Raw genomic sequence first — 25,578 nt, 5'->3', positions numbered from 1 at the left:
ATATAGACAAAATTGTCATTTGGGGTGTCACTCAATATGAAAAACGCCAATCCTACGCGCGATAAGTCAAAACAGCATTTTGCATTCGAGACTAAAACTTACGTGGGGTAGAAATAAAAAAGAGTGATCTTTCCATGACTTTTTGGTCACAAAGGTTAAGTCCGGCCCTGCTAATTTTGTGACGGTTGAATACTACTTTTACTACATTTATTTCATTTCATCTCAAGTTAAAATTGTTTATATTGTAATAAACGATTTATGTAGTATTGTTCAAGTTAGTTCAAGTTTTTTAAGATATAATAAGCCTTCAGTGGTTTAGTTCTCTACCAGCAGTTTGGTGCTACAGGCCAACGACCTCCACAACACTGCAACAGCATCTTCATAAAACACGAATTTAAAAAAACGATATTCCTAGAAATTCTGCGCTAAGAAACACCAACCAAAATGTGTCCATATAAAACAGCCAACTAAGAAGCTTACCGTAAAGGCAAACCAGAATGGTTGAGGGGTGCCGCACTGGGCTGGGCGAGTACTGTCCAAGTACCAGACGAGGACGGAGTTCAAGAGGGTGTTACTCCCAAGCATCAGGAGCGCGTCCAGCGCATTCAGGTGAGGCATCAACTCATAGGGCTCCCACAGTCTGGACCAGACCATATGTTTCTCTGTGTAATAATAATAATAATAATAATAATAACGATAATAAGAGTAGTATTTAGTCCTAAGATTGTTACTGTCGCCATTTTATGCCTTGTAATGCGGCTATTAATGTTTTTTATTACTTCATTTTTTGTAACTAATTTATGGTGTTTATCTCTTTAAAAAAAAAAAAAAAAAAAAAAAAAAAAAAACTCGAAGATTAGAAGTGTTATCAAAATAAATATAGCCTACTTTTAATTAAGTCCACTAGGGAATCGGTGCCGGAGAAAAGGCGCCATTATCCCATGATCGATAGAAAGGCTTAGAAATATAACCTACAGATTTTGGCATCCGAGCTAAGGAATCCAGGTCACTTTATAACTTTTATATATAGCGCTACTTTCATGTTAATAGCATGCTCAGAGTGCTATGGTCCAATCTCAGTTGTGGACCAGTGTGGGGGGTGGGGGGTTTCAGTAAACACAACCTGCCGGAGTCGGGTATCGAACCTCGAGCCCCCTCTATAGACAAGCCGAGTTCAAGTGTACTTGGCCTCTCGACTACCCTTCCCACCCCTTGTCATTTGATTCCACTTCAATTATTCCCGCAAATATTTTTCTTTATAAAGTCTTGACCTTAAGCAGCCATTTCATCTAATCACATTGTGCTCAAATCAGCCTTCTTCTTCTTCTTCCTCATCGTCCTCATTATTATGCTGGAGTGTTCAGATGACTAGACCAATATATGAGATGAACTGTTGGAGCGTTCAGATGACTAGACCAATATATGAGATGAACTGTTGGAGCGTTCAGATGACTAGACCAATATATGAGATGAACAGTTGGAGCGTTCAGATGACTAGACCAATATATGAGATGAACTGTTGGTGCGTTCAGATGTCTAGACCAATATATGAGATGAACTGTTGGAGCGTTCAGATGACTAGACCAATATATGAGATGAACTGTTGGAGCGTTCAGATGACTAGACCAATATATGAGATGAACAGTTGGAGCGTTCAGATGACTAGACCAATATATGAGATGAACAGTTGGAGCGTTCAGATGACTAGACCAATATATGAGATGAACTGTTGGTGCGTTCAGATGTCTAGACCAATATATGAGATGAACTGTTGGAGCGTTCAGATGACTAGACCAATATATGAGATGAACTGTTGGAGCGTTCAGATGACTAGACCAATATATGAGATGAACTGTTGAAGCGATCAGATGACTAGACCAATATATGAGATGAACTGTTGGAGCGTTCAGATGACTAGACCAATATACGAGATGAACTGTTGGAGTGTTAAGTTGACTAGACCAATATATGAGATGAACTGCGAAGTGGTTTCCAAAACAGGGAGCTCTCCATATAGTTTGCTTTCTATTGGGGGTGTTTTGGGGCCAGTGTCTTGTTCGGGCCTCTTGGTAAAGAATGCAGTTTTGAAGGACATGGTCAGCATTCTCTGGTGACACTCCACATGGGAGCATTTCATTAGTCGAATCAGTCTAAAGACTGGGATTTCCAATTTTTGGGACGCCCCTGAGTATACCTCTAATGGGTATCTGATATCAGCTGAAGAAAGTAAATGCGGTTGGTCGTTGTCCAGTCGCTCATAGTAACAGATGACCTTTACATCATGTGCCCTATATTGCTAGGTCCTAAAATTCGATTTTTTTTTTAAATATTTGCATAAAATGAAACAAATATAATTTAGTGTATGTAGTTAAGTTTATTATTGTTTTAGCCAATGTTTCCTCTAAAGAAACATTTTAAAAATTCTATTTAACTACTTTTAGCCAACCTTGTCTTTCGTTGGCAAAGAGAATGTCAAGGACCAGGCTTCCTGTGTGAAAGACGACGCAACCTGTAGCGAGGGCCAAGACCCTGGACTTGGTATAATGCAACAGACTTGGGGCAGAGTACCTGGTCAGGAGGAATATCACACCACCGGTAATGGCAGCATCTCTGGCTTGTATAAAGTAAATAACAGACGACAGCAAGTTAATGATAAACATCAAATATTTTCAAACTCAACTATATCTATATCTATATATATATATTATTCTCTTCATGTTTGGACAAGAAGTAAAGGAAAGTTCACTCTTTTATTTCTGCAAGTCGGACTAGATTTACCCTTTGAAAAAAAAGAGGGGGGGGGGACAAGTAGTATTCACCCGTCACTAAATAGCAGGGCCGGACGTAACCATTGTGACCTAGAAGTCATGGAAAGATCACTCTTTTATTTCTGCAAGTCGGACTAGAGTTACCCAGCGTAACTTTAGCGGCGAAATAAAAAGAGGGGAAGGGAGAACAAGCTTTCTGTATTCACCCGTCACTAAATAGCAGGGCCGGACTCAACCGTTGTGGGGCTCTATGCGAAACAAACATAACATAGTGGATTTTTCAATATCTATTCTGTTTTAAAGCGATCTAAACAGGACAAACAGACGGACGGACAGACCGCACAAACTAATTTGAGCTATTACCCATTCAGGGGCTGCTACAAATTGAACCGAGATTAATGTAGAAAATACTAAAAAATGTCAAGGTTTATGTCAAAAATATGAACTATTTTTATCTCTGTGTTCAGGTTCCTGGTTCCTCCAAACTCCATAAAGTCCTGACTTGAATATAGGTAATGTAAAAACAGGAGCTGAGGACGCGGTGGCCGAGTGGTTAATCATTTGGCTTTCGAGCCTGAGGTCCTAGGTTCGGAAATTGGTAAAGACTGGGATTTTGAACTACGGTATTTTAGGGCCTTTCTGAGTCCAGCAAACTCTAATGGGTACCTGACTTGAGTTGGGGAAAGTGTAGGTGGTTAGTCCTTGTGCTGGCAACATGACACCCTGCTCGTTAACCGTTGACCAAAGCAACATCGTCCGCCCTATAGATCGCCAGGTCTGAAAGTGGGAATCTACTTCACTTTAAAAAAAAACAGGAACTAAGAAAACGAAACAAATTTCAGACCTACCTTTTCTGCCAAGACAGGCGACAAGGAAGGAATACGAGAGGACGTTCACAAGATAGACCAGAAGAATGAAGAGAATCGGCACGGGGTTGCGGTGCACCAATGTGCCATTGTGGTCCTTGTCGATGGACATAACAGCAGTGATAGCCAGGCAGGTGAGGAGACCAATCAAGAAACTGGTCAGGAACCAGGAAAGCCAGTAGGTGCTCTCAGGCATCTCGAACACACTGAAGAAGCTCTGGAAATACAACATATACAAACATGGGCGTAGCCAGGGGGGGGGGGTTCTTGGGGTTCAACCCCCCCCCCCCCGAAATGAAATCCCCCCCCCCCACGTAGGGGGGGGGACGGAATTAAGTGACTGATTTTTGCTTTCATTTTGTTTATTTTAGGTGAGATTTTAAAACTAAATCATCACTTACCACAGCACAGCCGAAGCAGTTTTGAGTTAAAAACCTTCTACCAGGGGGTTTTGAGTTTAAATCCCCCTACCAGGGGGTTTTGAGATTTAAAAAAACCCTATCAGGGGGTTTTGAGATACAAATCCCTCTACCAGGGGGCTTTGAGTTTAAAAACCCCCTACAGAGGGTTTTGAATTTTAAATCCCCTACCAGAGGTTTTTGCAGTTAAATCCCCCTCTTCTATAAAACAAAACAAAAAAAAATGCAAAAAACAATCCCCAAATTCCAACAGCACAGTTGAGAAAGATTTTGATTTTAAACCCCCCTCCAAAATTTACGATAAACCCCATCTTCAATATAAGGGGTTTTGAGTTTAACCCCCCCCCCCCTCCAGTTGGGGTTTGAAGCTAAAAAGTACCTCTTCAATATACAAAAAAGCAAATTACACACTATAAAATCTATGAGCGTAGCCAAAGGGGTTTTGAGTTTAAATCCCCCTCCTCCAGATGGCTTTTTCTTTAAAGTTTAAAACCCCTCCAGATGGTTTTGAGTTTAAAATTCCCATACAGAGCGTTTAGAGTTGAAAACCTCTCTCTTCAATATTATTTTAAAGCAAACTACAGTCACCAAATTCTAAGATCGTAGCTAAATGGGGTTTTGAATTAAAAACAAAACAAAAAAACTCCAGAGATTTCTTAGTTTAAAACCCCTCAACAGATAATTTGACGAAAAAACTTTCCTTTTCGATATAAAATCTAAAGCGAAATACAGGCATGTAATTCCAAGAGCGTAGTCAAGAAAGGTTACAAATTTCTACCAGTGGCTTGGGCTCCATTGATAAAGTGTGAATAGTCTTCTGCCGAAATTGAAAATCATTAAATGTCTCAACAAAGATGGCTAAGACAGATTTTAGGAGTCAGTCATAGAGATCGGGTCTAAATCAAAGAAATCATATGCCGAACTGGGAGTCGAATCCTTAGTAAGGTTGTGACAGAGCGTCGCATGAGGTTTTGCGGGACATGTTCTCACACAAAATGAATTACGCAAAATAAGAGTTGCGGAAACAGCTTGCCGGAAAATGCGCTGAACGGCGCGAGAGGGTCTAAGTCAGTAAGAAGAGCACATTAGGTTTTTGAAATAAAACTTTTTAATAGCAAGATTATGCACTGTAGATACCTCAGAATATGCATTTTGTTGGCTTTCAATACCAGAAATAGTGCTCGGCGGCGGGGCTTCGCCCCGCGCTGGGGAGCACTGCGAACTCCCCCAGACCCCCTTGCTAGCAAGGGCGGGGAGTCTACAATAAACAATAAACGTCTTCCGAAAGGGTCAGAATGTAATAAAGATTAATTATGTACACACACACTCACACACACATATATATATATATATAAAATTTCCGCGGGGGGGGGGGGGGGCGGGGGGGAATCTCCCCCCCCCCAAAACCCTCCCCGAAAAAAAATCCTGGCTACGCCCATGTATACAAATATAGAGCAACTCTTATATTCAAGGACACACAACGGCAAACGTAACTTCAGCTAAGCCAAGCTGTTTTGAAAATATTGAAATTAATCTAACATGAACACACATACTATCTGCCAATAGATCACAAGGTCTGAAAGGTTGGATGGCTGCCTGGTCGTGCGGTTTGCGCACTGGACTGTCGTTCGGATTTGTAGATGGTTCCCTTCACATGATTTTAGGTTTTAGGTTTAAGTGTGAAAATGGATTTACCCGTTCAGCCGATATATTCATATAAAATATCAAATTATGTAAGAACGGGTATACCCGATTTGATACAAAGTTTCTTTTTTTTTTAATAGAGATACATTTATAGTTTTTTTATTTATATATCTTCATAATTCCAGTTGTGGGAGGGGCATTAAATATAAACTATGGTGTCCGCCATGATGTAAGGAACATTTATGCCAAGTTTTATCGAGATTGATAAAACGGTTTTGATTTCTATGAGGGACATACATACGTACATACATACATACGTACATACGTACATTATTATTATTATTATTATTATTATTACATACATACATACATATATACGCCTTACTTTCTGCTTTATATATTAGATAAAGGTCCCCATTTATACTACTCAAACATTGATAATAAACATACTGCAATCGTGTTTATAGCATTTATTGGCATAAATCCGCTTGGTCAAATATATGTGGGACTTTTGAGCTCATAGCCCGATGAAATGTACGAATTTTTTTACAAAGCTTCTATCAACTCACTCTGTCTGTCTGTTCGTCTAGTAAAAAGTGTGTACTCGTTATTTCTCCCACACCCATTGTCGGATTAAGTTGAATCTTAGCATAATGTTTCACTGGCGTAGACAATACATATATATATATATTGTTACGATCTTCTCAATCAGGCCTTCTGTAAACACTGCCCAACAACACAACACATCTACAACAACAACTTGACAAGAAGAGCTTCAATAAACAAGGTGGAGGTTTATTTACAACTACATCGACAGCCAATTCAACTCAATTGGCTACACTAACTTGAAATGCTTTCTTGTACTTAACAGAACTGCCTAACTAATCACTACAAGTCTCTCTAGCTCGTACAGCTACATTCTCGAAGACTCAAAGGTACCACACAGTCCTTACTGCTTTGCTGTTCTGGACTCAACTGTCCTTTTTAAACACACTGTCTCTCGACCGTGAAGGCTTTCGGTCACATGACCATAATACTGGTCATATTTGCGTGTACTAGCAGTAATGTCATGTGGCCAGCACGACGACCTTTGCTTTTTACCAACTAATGTCAGGTGCCCTCTAGAGATGGGTGGACGTCGAAGCGCCCAAAGGTCCCAAATTTAAAACTCTCAGCTTTCACCTGGTTTCGAACCCGGGACCCCCCTCAGTTAGGAAGACAAGTGCTTTACCACTCAGACTCCGAGAAAGTAAAAATAATTTAAATTAAATATGACACTATTGTGGAAACTCCCGAAACGGTATACAAGTGGGAAAGAAACATTTGCGCCATCACTCAGTTATTTTCTATTACAATCTATCCCGACAAGGTCAATGTCTAATCTTTCGCCTCAAGCATCGTAGGACGTAATCATCTTCTTTTTTTTTTAAGTAACGTCTGTATTGTATTAGATAAGATAAGAAGGAGAACCGGGCACAACAGAATGAAGCTCAAAATTGGAACCAGTGAAATTTGCCCATGTGGAGTGTCACTACAGAATACTGACCATTTCCCCCAAAACTGCTCTCTTTACCAAGAGGCCCGTATAAGACACTGGCCCCAAAACACCCCAATAGAAAGAAAACTATATGGAGAGCTCTCTGATTTGGAAACCACTGCGCAGTTCATCTCATGTATTGGTCTAGTCATCTGAACGTTCCAACATAATATGAGAACGAGGAAAAAGAAAAAGAATTCAGTTATTTTACTTGCATATACACCGTACTCGAATCTCTTGAATCACTCTATTTAAAGAAACTGATTTTATCTGATCACAATATACTTCTAATAAAAGTTACAGGGATTGTAGGACTGACTGACTTTGACGTCTTTTTAACCAAGAGAAACCAACCTTAATTTTTCGTTCCATATCCTGGACAACGCACAACGTTGTGAAACTGACCAAACCTACGAACAAGAAAGGGAAGACAAGTTCCAGAAAATGCAGCGTCTCATATCTGACCGACTGGACACTGTACGGCCTGGGCAGAAGCTGCAGGTAGAATTTTTCGATGAGTGGCGCTTTGCTGGTGTTCCTCTTCCTCAGCCAGTAGTTGATGAAGATCTTGGTCACTGCGTACTGGGCGAAGATAACCCCGTTCTCGTAATGATCTTGGTCAGTTGGAAAGTAACAGAGAAAAAAGTTGGGGTTTTTTTTTAGGATGATGATGATGATGATGACGGTGGTGGTAATGATGATGATGACTGTGGAGATGAGGAGGAGGATGATAGTGACGGTTGCAATAATAATGATTTTGACACCGGTGATGATTTTGATGATGTATAATTATAAGCGGTGATGACGAAGAAGACGATAATGACAGTGGGTGGAAAGGATGATGATGTTGATAATGAAGCAGGTGATGATAATGATGATGACATTTGTGATGATGATAACATTGGTGATGATGATGACATCGGTGATGATGATGATGGATGGATGATGATGACATTGATGATGCTGATGATGATGTCATTGGTGATGATGATGATGACATTGGGGATGATGATGACATTGGTGATGATGATGATGGATGAATAATGATGACATTGATGATGATGATGACATTGGTTATGATGATGTCATTGGTGATAATGATGTCATTGGTGATGATGATGACATTGGTGATGGTGATGACATTGGTGATGATGATGATGATGGATGGATGATGATGACATTGATGATGATGATGATGTCATTGGTGATGATGATGTCATTGGTGATGGTGATGACATTGGTGATGATGATGATGTCATTGGTGATGATGATGTCATTGGTGATGGTGATGACATTGGTGATGATGATGATGACATTAGATATGATGATAACATTGGTGATGATGATGATGTATGGATGATGATGGCATTGATGATGATGATGTCATGGATGATGATGACATTGGGGATGATGATGACATTGGCGATGATGATGACATTGGTGATGATGATGATGGATGAATGATGATGACATTGATGATGATGACATTGGTGATGATGATGACATGTTGATGGTGATGACATTGGTGATGATGATGACATGTTGATGGTGATGACATTGGTGATGATGATGATGGATGGATGATGACATTGATGATGATGATGTCATTGGTGATGATGATGACATTGGTGATGATCATGACTATGATTATGATGATAGTAAATGTAGTCATAAAGATTGAATACTTTACACTTAAGTATACATGGCACATGAGATATGATGTAATCAAGGCCCAACTACTGCAAACTAATTTATACTAACTGGCCATTTTAACTGCTGTCTACTATGTTCTCTAAAAGAGTTTTGTGTCTCTTTACAGCGTTGTTATTTTTTTAAACTCACATGTTTTTATATACGCTTGTAATGTTCAGACGTCTACTCAGAAAGGACGTAATCCTGTGTAATTTTTTTTGTGTTACATCTGTACTATATGTTTTTAATCGGTTAAACAAGAAAATGTAAAGTTAAAAATATTCAAAAAAAAAAAAAACAGCTTATACGAAGTGTAATTGAATCAATAAGATTGGATCAGTCATGTAATTAAATTTGTAATAGATCTAGACTAACGACAATATATCTGTGCGATTAGAAACGACTTAAATTTGAACTCGTGACTCATGCCTCCTAAGCCGACGTACTAACCACTTTGCTAGTCAGGTGCATAGGACTTTAGAAGCTTGTATAGTTATGTTTTTTTTTTAATTTTAATTTTACTTTAAAAAAGCGGCGACCTATAAATGGGACTAATTCAGCTTATACCACCACTTCAGTCAATTTCTTCTTCAATTTCTTTCCCTTGTTCGAGATACCAAACAAAAATATTTAATTACCAACAGTTAATTAACTAATTGGTTAATTCTAAATTCTTGTCTTTTCGGGTATAAGAAATAATTGTGCAACCTTTCAGCTTGATCCGAGATTTGGTGTCGGAGAAATAACGTGTACCAACTTTTTTACCAGACAGACAGACAAACAGACAGACAGACAAAGTGAGTCTATTTAAGCTTTGTAAAAAAATATTCGCATATGGGGCTTTTAAGGGTATGGATAATTTCAAACCGTCTACGCCTTCGCTCCTAAGCAAACATAATACTACTTTCAAGCTGCTAAGTCTGAGTGATCTTTCCATTAGGGAGAGGGAAGTATTGTTTTTGTTATTACTGGCGCCATACCGTCATATTTAGAGGTGATGATCTGAAACTTGAGATTTCTGGGAATCTCTGTGTCGTTCACGAATTGCAAATTGGCCACCAGGTTGCCATACTTTTCTGTCTGGTGGCGAACCGGCTGAGTCTCAGGGGCTGTCAGAAGAAAGGAAACTTATTGGGAAACTGGAGTTATGGACACACCAGTGAAGACACTGGCAGGAATGATACTATGGAAAGATTTTAGTATTAATTATGTTGTTTGATTTCGAAATAAGAGGAATAAATGAGAGATGTGAATATATATATATATATATATATATATATATATATATATATATATATATATATATATATATATATATATATATATATATATATATGGATTTAGTCCCCTTATTGCCAATATACACGTTTACTCTCTAAGTACCCATTCTCGGCTAGAGTTGAATATTTGCATAATTATTCATAGTCAATAACAATATACGAAACAATCCAAAAGTTTACCAACTAATTAATCGTTTAATACTAAGTAATTAATTTTGTTTTGTAGAGCAGAAAGGAGCTAAACCCTGTAATTTTTTAACTAAATGGTAGTAATTAGCGGTTATTTTCCCTTAAATAAGCTTTGGTTTTTGAAGTATACTTTTTTTCTATGGCTTATTTATGCACTTGTTGGTTGGTGGGGAAGCAGTTTGTTGACCTGTAGTAAGCTACTGAGTTTTATTTCTGTATAAGACCATACAAAATGCGTACACGGGCGTAGCTAGGAATTTTCTATCGTTTCGGGGCCCAGGGGGACGTGACCTCTTTGGGGGGCCCATGCATGTAGCGTAATATTTAATTTTTTTTATGTAAAAAAAATAATAATTTGAGGGCCCTCATCAAGTGGAGACCCCGGGGGGGGGATTTCTAATTCTCCCCCCCTCTTCCTCCACCCTAGCTACGCCACTGAATACGTAATGAAGCCTCGTTAAACAACGTGTCCACACTGTTCTCTGTTTCATTGAAGAAATCATAGTCCAGCATTTCTTTTTTTTTTCTTTTTGACAATTGATGGAGTTAAATTCATAGCATTCATCCCTCTCTAGGACCCACTCTAAACGGGTCTGACCGTTGAGCGACGATTCAAAGAACAAAAAAAGAAAGAATGAAAATGCATTGAAATATGGAATCAATCCATATTTACATCAGGATTGTCAGAGTAATTTAGACCTATTCTAAGCCCACTCCAAAACATAGCTTTTATTTCACACCTTGTTTCTGCAATCTTACAATGTATATATATAGATCCGGAAGTCATTTAAACACTAAATTATAAATGGGCCATAACAGACGCACAAAACAGAAAAAATTTAAATTCTAAGAACTTAATAAAGATGGCTTTTATGCCAGGCATTCCGATGCATCCCATGCATTCATTTTGGTCCCGAGATCCAATCCGTGTCCGCTTTCATTCTACAGAAGGTTTTTGCTGGGCGTTTGGTCCAGGACGTTTCGTCCATGGCGTTTTGTTCAAGACGTTTGGTCCAGGACGTTTGATTCTCGACGTTTAGTCCTGGACGTTTCGTCTATGACGTTTTGTCCAAGACGTTTGGTCCTGGACGTTTGGTCCAAGACTTTGGTCCTGGACGTTTGGTTCACGACGTTTGCTCCTGGACGTTTAGTCCAGAATGCTTCGTCCAGGACGTTTGGTCCAGGACGTAATTTTCTTCGGTCCTGGATGGGCGGCCAAAAAGTATAAGACCTACAAAGGTATTTTATTAGTGCCCCAACGTATTGCTAAATTATTACAAGTACCAACTTTCGAAACTTGCGCCTTCTTTCATCATTCTGGTCGTAGCTTTAGATTCGGGCAGAAACAGCAGCTTTTTCGTGAATGGCCGGGTGAGATCTTCCACCGGTTTGGCCGTGAATATTTGCGCAGGGATGGTCTTCGTCGGCGTCACGATTGAATAGAGCTCCAGTAGGATACAGAACATTAGAGGGAAACCTGTGTGGGAGCATGAAGGGAGAAATGTAAAAGAGATGAGTGTCTGGGTGTGTGTCTAAGTGTGTGTCTGAGTGTGTGTCTGAGTGTGTATCTGAGTGTGTGTCTGAGTGTGTGTCTGAGTGTGTCTCTGAGTGTGTGTCTGAGTGTGTCTCTGAGTGTGTGTCTGAGTGTGTCTCTGAGTGTGTGTCTGAGTGTGTGTCTGAGTGTGTCTGAGTGTGTGTCTGAGAGTGTGTGTCTGAATGTGTGTCTGAGTGTGTGTCTGAGTGTGTCTCTGAGTGTGTGTCTGAGTATGTCTCTGAGTGTGTGTCTGAGTGTGTGTCTGAGTGTGTCTCTGAGTGTGTGTCTGAGTGTGTGTCTGAGTGTGTCTCTGAGTGTGTGTCTGAGTGTGTGTCTGAGTGTGTGTCTGAGTGTGTGTCTGAGTGTGTGTCTGAGTGTGTGTCTGAGTGTGTCTCTGAGTGTGTGTCTGAGTGTGTGTCTGAGTGTGTGTCTGAGTGTGTGTCTAAGTGTGTGTCTAAGTGTGTGTCATTTGAAAACGTCAAATGTAGCTTCATAGGCTCATGAAGACTTCATAGAGTTTCACCAACCCTGCCCTACTTTCACCACTTTCAATTAACTTTAAAATAAAACTTACTAGAAAATGCAGAACACTAAATAGTTGAGGTATTAATTCATTGTAATCATTCACATAGTCTGAACATTCTACATTCTAAGAGATACTCTTTAAGGCTTGATATTGAATATTTTTTTCAAATATTACATCACATTCATACAGAGTTTAAGAGATTACATCACATTCATACAGAGTTTAAGAGATTACATCACATTCATACAGAGTTTAAGAGATTACATCACATTCATAGAGAGTTTAAGAGATTACATCACATTCATACAGAGTTTAAGTGATTACATCACATTCATACAGAGTTTAAGAGATTACATCACATTCATACAGAGTTTAAGAGATTACATCACATTCATACAGTGTTTAAGAGATACATCACATTCATACAGAGTTTAAGAGATTAGATCATAACGTCGCAACTCGTCACGGTTAACCATTCGTCTAGCGCTGGCCTGTGGCTATTCGCGTTGGCTGACTACACACACACTACTACTACCCCCATCCGCATCACCACCAGAGTTATGACAATATAGACAATATAAAGTTACGCCACTGACCTATAATTGAGGCAGCAGAGACCCAACAACGTAACTGTATTAGACAATTTCTCCAAAACAAAGCTCTGAGTTGGCAGCTGACCATGACTGTGACAGGTGATGTTTCTCTATACAGAACTAAAAGCGTGCTTCTTGAGAGTGTTTATCTTCATATGGAATTGACAAAAGGTTGAAATAACAACATGTCACAATTGCCCTTTAGTTTATAGGTACAAAATCTATAAGCAATTTGCAACAAAAACAAAAATTCCCATAAACATCCTGCTAAATAAATGCATGTAACGTATTTTAAAAAGCCTTATCGTAGTTCCTTACAATTTACAACGGCCTTGGGGCCATAGCAGAGATGGGCCAGGCTCGCCGTAAAAGGAAACATGCAGTACTCAAGTCTGTGGCCTCAGTTTTATTATCATATGTATAGTATTTATATATATACCAATTCCTATGTATACGTATCAGAAGATTTCTGGCATCTAGAAGGTCGGCAGAGGGGCCCACGCGTACCCAGCTGTAAGGTGGTCAAATATTTCTGGCAGCGGGCCTGGATGGGTACATGGATTTAGGATTTTATATTTTATGGCACATCAGCACAATTTAGGCTATATCGTTCCCTTAGTCTTTCAAGGACATCCTACGTTGGGCAACAAGTAGAGTAGGAATGTAAAAGGCTATACAGGTGACTGTTTAAGTTTTAAAATAAGTTTATAATTCATGCATAATTTTTTTAAATAAGTTAATAAGAATGAGACTTGTCCCAAATAAACTCTCTTAAATTTAATCCGTCAGTCCCAGTTTACAGATAAAACCTAGTAACTTTTCCGGGATCGACGCTGTCAAATAATGTTTTAAGGTTGCTAGAATTAAAATATTTTTGTTCCATGTCCTGGTATCCGAGGCAGGCGAGAAGGATGTGCTCTACAGTGAGGCCACAGTTACTATAGTGACACAGTGGGGGGCCCCTCTCTTCTCAGTAGAAAGGAGTGTGTGATGTAGATTTGGCCATAATACTAAATCGTGGAAGGGCCATGGGGCTGTTAACAGCAATGGAGAGAGAATGAACAGTTCTAAAAATAGCAAACCTCATTTACCAGAACTAGGCATCTCATATTTCTATGGTAATTTTATTTTTATTTTCTTCCTTAAACCAAAACGTTTCCAGAGTCCGTTAGTCCACATTTATCAGTGAATATAATGCTGTGCTTGTTAATAGAGCTTTAGAGAAAAGCAGAGAGGCTTGAAACTTTCCCTTCAGGATAAAGATTATACTCTATAGCACAGATAGCACCATATTTATGACAGTTTATTTGTTTGTAAAATGTTAGTAAAATGTTTTACATGTTTCAGATGCTCCTCCAGAGTTGAAGGTAATTTACTTCCTAGTCCAAACCTCCCACCGGATCCCCGGGGGATGAGCGACAGTCCAGCGCGCAAACCGCGCAAACCGCACGACCAGGCAGCTGCAAAATGACCTCATCCTTAAAAGGGCCTCAACATTTCAACAATATATAATTTTAGGAAAATATGCAATTTAGACGGAATAGAACTCAGCTTTACAAGTACTTCATAAACATGGTATGGACTTAGATTAATAATATGTCTATTATTCAGTGCAGAGGGCTGGGGAGTGCTGAATGGCTTCTAAACCTGGGGTCCTAGATTTGAATCTCGGTTAACTTCGAGATTTTTTAGGCGCTCCTGAGTCCACCCAACCTGACTTAAGTTGGGGGAAAGTAAAGGCAGTTTACGTCGTGCTGGCCACATAAAAACCTTCGCTAACCGTGAGCCACAGAAACAGATGCCCCATGGATCGCAAGGTCTGCAAGAGAAACTTGACTCTTATAGTAGAAATAAAGCAAAGGAAAAAATAGAGAGCTGTTAAGAGATTAAAAAAAAAAAACATTTTTTAAAAGTTAGAAACACAAAAAGAAAGCATTAAAAGAAAGAAAAGAGAGATAGATAAGATAAGATAATTTTTATTGATCCAATTGAACATTCTGTTGTGTTAAACATGTATTCAGTTTACTAATTTGTTTATAGTGAGACAGAGAAAATGGACCTCATTCACCAATCGTAAACAAACAACATTTAGTCACGTGATCTTATTGAGAAAACAACGAAAAAAAACCTGTCACGTGACAACCATCATGAATTAAACATGAGATCGTAAATTATATAGAAGAGATAGAGCACCACGTGGCTAAATGTTGTTTGTTTACGATTGGTGAATGAGTTCCACACTTCTACATAAAGCAAAATTAATTCATAACTATTAAATGATTAATTAATATCTCAAAGCTTTCAAGGAGGGAGATGTGATAGTAAGTGTATGTGTTTTCAGTGCCCTGGTAGTGCAGTGTGTGTGCCTGTGTATGAAATGACCAGTGGACCTTGAGTGTACATGGTTGAGTGAACAGCAGTGTGTCAGGACTGTGTGTAAAAGGAGAACAGTTTAGAGAACAAATGGCTGGAGTAAAGAACATAAAATAGAGACTAATAAAAACATTGTGTTTATTGAAGCTCATGATGTTATAGTGGGTCTGTTACACCACTCACATCTCCACGCAACTGACGTATCCAAAAGGAACGCAAAGTGCCGATACAGTTTGAGGTCAGCGACGTCGCAGGCTCTGCACTAAGTAATGCAAACTGCCTAAGGGTAGCCGACTCCTGATTTTTCGTCAGTGTTGACACCACGAAGCCTTTCCCATGATTGGGTATAGCTGCAAGGCAGCAGAGGTTTCAATTCAGAGTTTTCCTTCTCCTAGGTGGGTAGCCAGCTATGGCTAACGAGCCCTTCCTGCCTGGTTAAAGCGCCAGTTACTCGTCTTTGCCCCTTCTCCTGATAGTGAAAATAGTTACTCTGGAATCAATATCTGAACCAGATGTGAAGGCCAAAAGTTGGACTGGTAGTCATAAGAGAAGATAGAGAAATGGAAAAAGAAATATTGACAGCTATAAAGGGAGAGATAAGATAGAGATAAGATAGAGATAAGATAGAGATAAGATAAAGATAAGATAGATATAAGATAGAGATAAGATAGAGATAAGATAGAGATAAGATAGAGAAAAGATAGAGATAAGATAGAGATAGGTGAATAAGAAAACAGCGATAAATTCAGACACAGACAATGATTATCATTTGGTTTTTAACAATTTATAAATCTAGATCTAGTAGTAATGCCGATAAGCAATAGATTGAATAGTAATACATTTGGGTGGCTGCCTGGTCGTGCGGTTTGGACGCTAGCCTTATCGATGGTCCCGGGTTCAAACCCTGCCTATCCAGCGTTGTCCTGCGGTAGGTTTGGAATAGACAATAAATTAACTCGAAAGGAACATCCGAAACTTATAAAACATTTACAAGCCTAAATAATATAAATATAGATCTTGATCTAGACCAAGTTTAGATTGTGCGCACCAATTAGGCAAATCAAAACTATAATGAAATCTATTATAAATATATAGTTACATAGTAGTGATATTTCAATTCTCTGAAAAATGCCAAAGTGAACAACGTAAAACGAGGGTAGCTAGATTTGTTCATCTAAATAAAAATGTAAAATGTGACACTTATAATGTTTTCAGTGGAAACCGGATGTGGGAATCAAAAACACAACACAACTAAATGAACGGAAATAACCCAGCTCAAATGAGCGACGCAAAAAATAACAAATAAACCATGAATTAACTTTGATGCATTTAATGATCTATTTGGCCTAAGCATGGAACTATACTAATGGAACAACAGCTCCTAGTTTTTACTAGGGGAGTGCCGTCGCGCATCATTTTCACGCATAGTGCAATATGGAGAAATTCAGGAGGATGCAAAAGAAGAAATTTACTCCTCCAGTCACATGGACTGACCTTCAATGAGAGTAAAACTTTCCTACGCTTTATTTTATTAGATCTCTAAAAACTTCATCCATTTTCTCACAATGTTTTGTGATTTATAAAATTTTCCTGAATAAAGGATCGTCACAAAAGTTATTTTTTTAAGGCCACCCCATTAAAATAGCTGTTTTCAGTACTTTCACATTTGGGTATTTTACACAAACTCTGGATTTTTTTTATGTACATGAAATCATTATCATCTGTCCCGCGTAACTAAATCCTCCACTTTTCCCGGTCACCAATGTTCTTAACAAGAGAGAGAGGCTGGTCCATTATTTGCGTAGTCCAGCCAGCTTTTCTTCTGACAAACCTTTTTTCGTTTATTCTCTTAAAGGATATTTTTTTAAAAGTTAGTCTTACAAAATACAATTCCAAACCAACGCATGCAGTTATCGTCTTTTCACAGTATTGAGGAGTCATCCTTTTTGCCAGCCAGAGTGTTAATTGGCAAAAGTAAAAAATTCATTATTTTAATTTTTTTAGTAAATATTCACAACTATATCTTTTATATAATAATATATTTTTTAAATAATAATATCTTTTATATAGACATGCTTTAATAGATCTAATAAATGATTAACGCGGCCCTACCAATATGGGTATATTAATACTTAAATCTGGGTATTTTAAATTTCGAATGCGCATTTTTTAAAAACCGAACTTATCTATAGATCTCTTATATCTAGATCTACAACACCCAGACTTAGACTATGGTTCTAGATCTATTTAAAGATATTTTTAAAAAAATAACTCAATAGATCTAATAAAGTCATGATTTCCACTCTATTTTCTCTAGATCTAGACCATACATGAGATCAATATGAATGTTTATAGATCTAGTGACTCTAGTCTTCGTCTAGATCTATCGATCATCTATAGACTATAGACTATTATACTTATCCCCCCCTGTAACTGTATTAAAAATAATTAATTAGTGTATAGTGACGGTAATTATAGTCACTATAATCAATAGTGTATTGCCTGTAGATCTAGTACCTGTACTAATATTAGTAGATGTAGATCTATAATAATAATACTTTTTAATAGTAGAAAGTAGATTTATAATCTATCAATTCTATCTAATCTAGATCTAAATCTAGACTTCACTTTCACATCACATCATTATTGATACAGACAGTGAATGAAACGAATGCAGTGATTATATTAGGCCTATAGTTTATACTGATTATACTTATAGCTCTACCAGTTATCATCATCATCATAGATAATAATCTAGACTAGTATTCTAGATCTATAAATAATCATAGTCACCGTGATAGTGCCCTTTTTAGTCAATGTAGTCAAGTCAAGATAGTGAAACATAAACTCGAAGGTTTAATACAATACAGTATAAGTAGAGTCTGTGAGTTAGTATAAGATCTAATTATTTTGTTTCTTTGTATGTCAATGTCTCTATTAAAATAATTAATATCATCAGCCATATCATTTTAAATATTAAAATAGTAGACATAGATTTCTATATTATAAATAGATAGATTAGATCTATAAAATATAATTTTACAAACTTTAGAAATGATTGATTTTATTTTTAATTGATCAGCCTTCTAGACTAGATCTAGCATCTCTAGCTAGACTCTAACTTGTAGTTTGTAGATCTTGGAATTGGATCGAAATTCACCTTCCTAAATTGTCCCTAAAGTCTGTAGCTGATTTGAGAGGCCCAACGAGGCAAGAGTCTATTCTATTACTATTAGTACTCTGTCTCTTGATCTATCTAGTAGGCCTACTTAGCTAGTGCATTAGCCTTAGCCATAGTGTAGTCAAATCTTGACAACTAGTCTTCTAGATTCTAGATCTAAGCTTCTAGAATAATTAGATCTAGATCCAGTTTAGATTTAGAATATAAAAGTATTTTACTAGCTAAAATACTAAATCTACTGATCTAAATTCTAGATAGATATACAATATATAGATCCAGTTTAGATTTATAATATAAAAATATTTACTAGCTAAAATTCTAAATCTACTGATCTATACTTAATATTTTAGATATTATATGACATCTACAAAAATTATTATTAAGATATAATTATAGGATCTAGACTAGTTATTTATGTACATAAAATATATAATAAATAAAAGATAAAATTTATGCAGGCCTAGATCCCATAAATTTATAATTGATCCAGATCTATCAGTAAAAGTTACCTTCGATGGGAAGTTTTACCCAATCTAATCTATACAAGACAATTTATAATCCATGCCTCGCCTACACCCCATACATTAAATTCTTAATTAAATTCTTCCCTAGTGCTATTAGAGCATGGAATGGGTTGCCTGAGCTAGCCAGGAAAACCAGTGACTTGGCTGAATTTAAGTCATTGGTTAATATGCATGACTAAATGCATGACGCGTAGGACGTAATCATCTTCTTTTTTGAAGTAACGTCTGTATTATATAAGATAAGATAAGATAATAGTTCCCATTCCATGCCATGCCCAGACCCAGAGTTCATGAAATAATAAATGATGTGGTGTCAAGTTGGATCTATGCCCTGAAATTCAGCACTTTAATATAAAACTCACATATCTAGTTAATTATTTGCTATAACACTCTCATCAACTTGGACTTGTGTGATACATATATGTTTCTTATCAGATTTAATGAATGAAGTTTTGGTGCATTTTAAGGCTACAAAAGTATCATCAGGTGCATTCTAACCAGTGGTATTTTTCCTGGCAACATTTCTATTCTAGTCTGTGATAAATTATAAATTTAAAAAAATGTTTGTAATGTTTCAGTTATTAACAAGTAGAACCATGCCAACCAGTTCTTATGATGTACCAGAATGGCTCAAGGATCATACTTATTTATACTATTTCTACTCTCTGGGCAGACATTAATAATATTGGCATCCATTCAATATTTATTGTGAGTACTACTATACAATTTTTATTTTAGTTATCTAAAAGATGTTTTATGAAGTGTGATTTTCATGGTCAAGCAACATCCAAATATCGGGGATGGAATTTAACATTTTTCTCTAGTTTTTTTTTTATAACACTCTTAAGCAAATTCATCTTTCATGAATGCCTAATATACTTGGCTGTTGTGCAGGCCATTCCTTTACAATAAACTGTTAGATGAAATTAGGCAAAATTATGTCTGATAATTTGTATGTTTGATACAACAATGTATTCAATTTAATAATATTATTTTTTAATTTTAATGTTTTCAAAAGAAATTAGCCATTATGCCTAATTGTATAATTACAGTTATGTTTGGAAATGCAAGAAAAAGGCATGCATTCCTGACAAGTCAATGATTGGTTGCACTTCTTAAAGGTAAGGTACTGCAATTTTTCCCTATGCACTTTTCTCATAAGCTGAAATACTTGTATTTTTGAAAAACTAGTTTTCCATGAAAATGTAAATCCTAATATATGTTATAGTTGCTTTTAGATGAGTGCAATGTCCATCAAATTAACTGAATATCTGCCTTCACCTTTAGTAATAATTCATAACTATTAAGGTCAGGGCCATGTCTACACATTAAACAGTAGCTCCTTTTAGGTACAGACTATTTTTAGAATAGCAAAATTATATAATTATACTTAATAACATATATACGTTTAGCATGGTCAACACATATGTCACACATATTTTTATTTTTTTAAAATCCTTTTATTTATTTTTATAACTAGATAACTTTCTGTTATGAGAAAAGATGAGATTCTTGGACTCCTGCATAGCACCACCAGAAAGGAAAATCCCATCATGTTGCAAAATAAAAGTCTTGGACCAATTTTAATTTAAGATATATATATTATACTGTAAGCTCTATACATATTTATGTATATCCTGTCATTCAGCCAACAGGTTTGGATTTAGTATTTCTTTAAATCTGTTTGATATTGTACTTGAAAACTATTAATCTGAGCCACATTAAAACAATAGGGAGTGCAGTGAATGAGTGGTAAAGCACTTGGCTTCTGAACTGAGGGTTCCTGGGTTCGATTAAGACTGGGATTTTCAATTTCAGAATTCAAAAGGCTAGGGATACATGGCAATAGTAAGGAATAAGTAAAGGCAGTTTGGGGATCCATGGCTGAATGGTTAAGTCATGGGTTTGAATCTCTGTGAAGACTCAGATTAAAATTTTTTTTAGATTTTTGGGTGCCCCTGAGTCCACCTAACTCTAATGGGTAGCTGACTTTCGTTTTGGAAAGTAAAGATGGTTGGTTGTTGTGCTGGCCACATGATGCACTGGCCAAAGAATCAAATGACCTTAACATCATCTGCCCTATAGATTGTGATGTCTGAAATGGGATTTTTTTTCAAAAGGTGGTTGGTTGTTGTGCTGGGTACAAGACACCCTCGCTAACCATGGGGCACAGAAACTGATAAACTTTATATCATCTGCCCCATAGATTGCAAGATATGTAAGGGAAATTTTACTTTTTTAAAATTAAAATAAGAATCTATCAAAAGTAAACATAAAATATGGTGCATTCTCCTTAAAACTAAAACCTGGTGCGAAGGTTTAAAATGTTGGCAAAAAAAAGCAACATCATATATTCTTAATTCCCTTTGCAAAACTTACTGAGAAGAATATGCATGTTGTTCCCTCATAAGTTTCTTGACAGAGGAAATCTTGTTTATATTAGATTTGAATTAAGCAAATTAAGAAAAAAATTATAATCATTATTTCAAATGGTTGTATCTAAACCTTTTATGAATTATTTTTCAGTTATAAGTATATTGAGATTAATGGATAATCATGAAATTGTTATATAATTGCTGCTATCATTCCATTGACTAAAGAACCATAATTTTTTTTTTTTTAATTAATTTCAAAATGATTTTTTTCAAGCATAGAGTTCACATAGATCTTGAGTGAATTTTTTTTTTTTATTTGACTAATGCTTCAATTTTATTGTATCATATTAGTTGTTAATTTTTATTACCCAGAATATTTAAAAAATGAGTACACTATTTTCATGTAATAATGTAACTTGGTATTCACACAATGCTCAAAATACACTATAATGTTTAGGCCATACAGATTTGTATAAATTAACTTGTTTAAATACATTGTAAATGTATATTGTTTGGATAAGAATAAAGTTTTTCCGTAGACAATTATTGTTCAAGATTTGTTGATGCTCCTGCTTAATCAATTATATATACAGGTCATTAGTTTTAACACGTCTGATAATAAATGACAGTACAAGTTAGTGAATGAAAATTTGTCATTATTTCATCTGCTTTAGTCCTACATCAATGTGAGGTACCAGTACTTTGATTGTGTCATATAACAATTTAAAGCAACATTTTGAAATGAATAGTCTGTAGAATTGACAGTAAATACATTTAAGTGATGGGCTGTGATCTGCGTGAATTGGGAGCTGATCATGTATTGAATTTGTGTTTTTGATCTTTACTTCAAGTAAATGTTAATGAGCAATTAATTTTTAATGAATAAATAATTTAAAAATAAATACAAAAGAACCATAAACATCTACTTTAGTTTAATAATTTTTTTTCATCAGAACAGAATTTCCAACTTTGCATTCTTAAAATAAAATATAATTTATTTAGAGTAGAGTCAGAACACAAAATCATAGTTTTAAAATATTAAGTAAATTAAGCTAAGCTGTGATCTCTTATAAAAATTTGTATAAAGACTATACACAATTTAATTATTATTTTTCATCAAATAGCAGGAACTAGTAAAACCATAGTCAATGAAATAGTAATACTAGTAAATGAGATAAAAGTAAACTAAATATCATCAATGCTATTGAAGCCACACTTGTTTTTTTTTATCTTGTTTGGTGGACTGCAATTAAAGTTGCTATTAATTTTACTGATCGTCTTAGCTGAAATGCCAGTGTCGTCTTTTTGAAACCTAAGCTCATTTTCTTGGTAACTGGAAGTCCAGATATTTGGAGTTTCATTTTAAGCACCTATACTTTCCGAAATGGCATTCGATAGGCCGATAGGCTAAACCATTTGCCTAACATGTCATATGCACGTAAAGAGGTACCACAGAAATGCTTAGGCGCCAACTTACTTTAACTGACATAGAATAAGAGAGCACCTGGTTGCATACAGCTTCAGAACGAGACAGCTGGAGGTCACTTACAAAGGTGTGGTATACACCAATGAAAATTAATTGCCGAGGGTAGATGGCAAAAAAAAAAAAAAAAAACTGATTCTACCACAGGTGGACAATGGTTATGCCTGTGCTCAGTGTCGCATAATATGTAGGTCACAGCTGGGGCTGAGTAGCCTCTGGAAACATAGCATTCCTCATAAGTCTTAGGAATCAAGACAAGCCTATCATTTTTGTAGCATAGTTTGTAGCTTCTGTAAATGCATGAAATGCCGACACAAGTCCTCTGTGAGTTTGATGGATTATAAACACCTTACTTCTTTGCCTTATATTAAATGGTCCTTCTCTCTGTTCCTCTAGGTACTTGCGTTTATCTAAATATCATTGATATATCGTAACATGTCATCAAAATAAAAGCTAGAATCTCTGCAACTCGTGTACAAGTCAGAAGTCATCAATAACACTTGCCATTTAAAAAATAACAATTTAGATTAGTCAAATTAGTGACTGATTATTCGATTCATTTAGGCCTATAAATTTTTTATTTGAATATATAATGATCCTTTACACTTTGTGACTTTACTAGTATACTTTGGAGTAGACTTGTTGAGCTAAAGTGGGAAGTACACATTGAGTTTTACTGTGATCTACTAGATCTAGATGTAGATCTATATATTATATAGAAGTAGAGAGAGTATCTCATCAATAGTATCTGTCATATCGTGATCAGTAGGCGGCTGCAGGTTTATAGATCTATTCCATGACAAAAACCCTGGCTAGATTTAGATCTACTAGTCTAGACATCTAGATCTAACTAGAATTAAACTAGAAAACTGAATTAGAGAAGTAGCTTTCTGGATCTAGAACCAGAATCTATATTATTAATATTAGATCTAGTTGCGTCGAACGCTTAATTTTTGGTTGTTGTTTTTAATAAATGCACATAAAATACATTGTATTTTGGCAATAAAAATACCCAGTTGGTAGTCAAGTAATCCTAATAATTAACTAATGAATGACTATCAGTATTTGTTTTACATCTATCAGATTCATATGACTATGACTTATTATTTATACTTATTTTGTATCATTCGTCCAAGAAGATCTAGCTCTAGATCTATTTCATTTTAGATTAGGCTATAGTTTGTTTTTTTTTGGTCATTTTATTTAGGCTACAATATTACCAAGATGAACTTTTTCTTTGTTTCCCACGAGACGTGTATGCCTATAGCCTAGTCCTTTCGATAATAATAATAAAAAAAAACGACTAGAAATGCGTAGCTTGGAGTGTCAAAACTGTATTAGGCCTCCTATTTTTATTTTTATTTCGTGCAATTTAGTATATCGTAACAAATACGCATTTAGAGGAACGGTAGACATGTCTTCATCCAGATTTAGTGTAAATAAACCAAACACAGAAACACTGAAAGATTGTATTTTCGGAATTTAGATTCTATTTTTTTGAAAAAATGTGGCATTTTATAGGGTGGTCGAAAAAAATAACTTTTGTGACGATCTCTTATTCGGGAAAATTTGATCTATTATATCAGATAGTCAGAAAATGGATAAAGTTTTTACACATCTAATCAAATAGAGCGTACGAAAGTTTTACACCCATTGCAAGGGACTGACTGAGTAAATCTCTTCTTTGGCATCATCATGGATTTCTCCACATTGCACCATGCGCAAAAATGATGCGCGACGGCACTTCGACTCTCTTTGGCTTTGTAAAAAACTCAAAGCTGGTGTTCCATTAGTATAGTTCCATGGCCTAAGTACAAAGACTACAAAAATAAAAAAGAATTACAAATTGTTTCTTTATATGGTGATTGGCTTTTGGACATGAAAATTCGAATATAAAAAAGCTAACAAGATCCTCGAAATAAAGAATCACCCTTTGTGTCAGGATTTTGTGATTTTACCATCACAAAAGAGATACAAGACACCGATAGCAAAGACAAACAGACACAAACACTCTTTTGTTCCCCTGGCAATCAAATCATTAAATAAGAACAATCTGGTATAAACTTTGTCACATGTAAATTATGAGTGAGTCTGGTGTGAATGTACACTTTGGTTTCTTATAGTTATAATGTTTTTTGTTTGGTGTAATGCACAAATTGTAAGACAAATTTCCTTACGGATAATAAATATATATATAAATATAAATAAATAATATTATTTCACTTAAGGGGCAAGTGCCCATGCAAGAAAGGAGTGCTCTATTAGTAACATGTTTGTGAGACATGTATGTCATCCATAAAGGTTGAAAAAGATGCTAAACGGAGCTCAGCAGTGATGGCTGAGAAAAACCCTAGGAATAACATACAGAGGTCTCTTGTCACTAATTTTGTATAATTTTGTACGGATAATAAAGATTATTATTATTATTTGTTCTTTCTATTAATCCTCACATTTGCCTTCACGTGAAAGTAAAAAAAAAACCTTTCCCTACTGTTATTACAATCCATAAACAAGATGATGTAAAGATCCTTCTACGGTTTATGAGGATATCATGGGATCAGCACAACGACCTTTACTTTTCTTAACTTATGTCA

General features: G+C 36.2%; 1 protein-coding gene and 1 long non-coding RNA gene across 4 annotated transcripts in view; one reads left to right on the top strand and one right to left on the bottom strand.

Moving 5' to 3' along the window:
• Positions 1-16,634, bottom strand: part of LOC106071991 (ATP-binding cassette sub-family A member 2-like) — a 58,097-nt gene extending 41,463 nt beyond the window's left edge. Inside the window, exons 1-8 of the mRNA XM_056042123.1 lie at positions 16,521-16,634; positions 13,052-13,197; positions 11,684-11,872; positions 9,907-10,035; positions 7,589-7,848; positions 3,617-3,851; positions 2,447-2,614; positions 481-662 (exon numbers count right to left, since the gene is read on the bottom strand). Of these exons, the coding sequence (XP_055898098.1) occupies positions 481-662; positions 2,447-2,614; positions 3,617-3,851; positions 7,589-7,848; positions 9,907-10,035; positions 11,684-11,872; positions 13,052-13,136 (1,248 nt within the window). The 5' untranslated portion in view covers positions 13,137-13,197; positions 16,521-16,634. The remainder of the gene's footprint in view (positions 1-480; positions 663-2,446; positions 2,615-3,616; positions 3,852-7,588; positions 7,849-9,906; positions 10,036-11,683; positions 11,873-13,051; positions 13,198-16,520) is intronic.
• A 230-nt stretch (positions 16,635-16,864) lies between these two features.
• Positions 16,865-22,420, top strand: LOC129928308 (uncharacterized). 3 transcript variants are annotated; one of them, XR_008779899.1, is made up of 4 exons: positions 16,865-18,305; positions 19,705-19,834; positions 20,179-20,247; positions 20,607-22,420. It is a non-coding gene; the product is annotated as an uncharacterized LOC129928308 (long non-coding RNA). The 3 variants fall into 3 exon arrangements; XR_008779900.1 differs by having other exon boundaries at positions 16,865-18,309; XR_008779898.1 differs by having other exon boundaries at positions 16,865-19,834.
• The last annotated feature ends 3,158 nt before the right edge of the window (positions 22,421-25,578 follow it).

Source organism: Biomphalaria glabrata, chromosome 9 (assembly GCF_947242115.1).
Source record: "Biomphalaria glabrata chromosome 9, xgBioGlab47.1, whole genome shotgun sequence".
NCBI classification, from domain to species: domain Eukaryota; kingdom Metazoa; phylum Mollusca; class Gastropoda; family Planorbidae; genus Biomphalaria; species Biomphalaria glabrata.
Note: the sequence above shows the minus strand (reverse complement) of the source record. Positions and strands in the feature narration are given on the sequence as shown.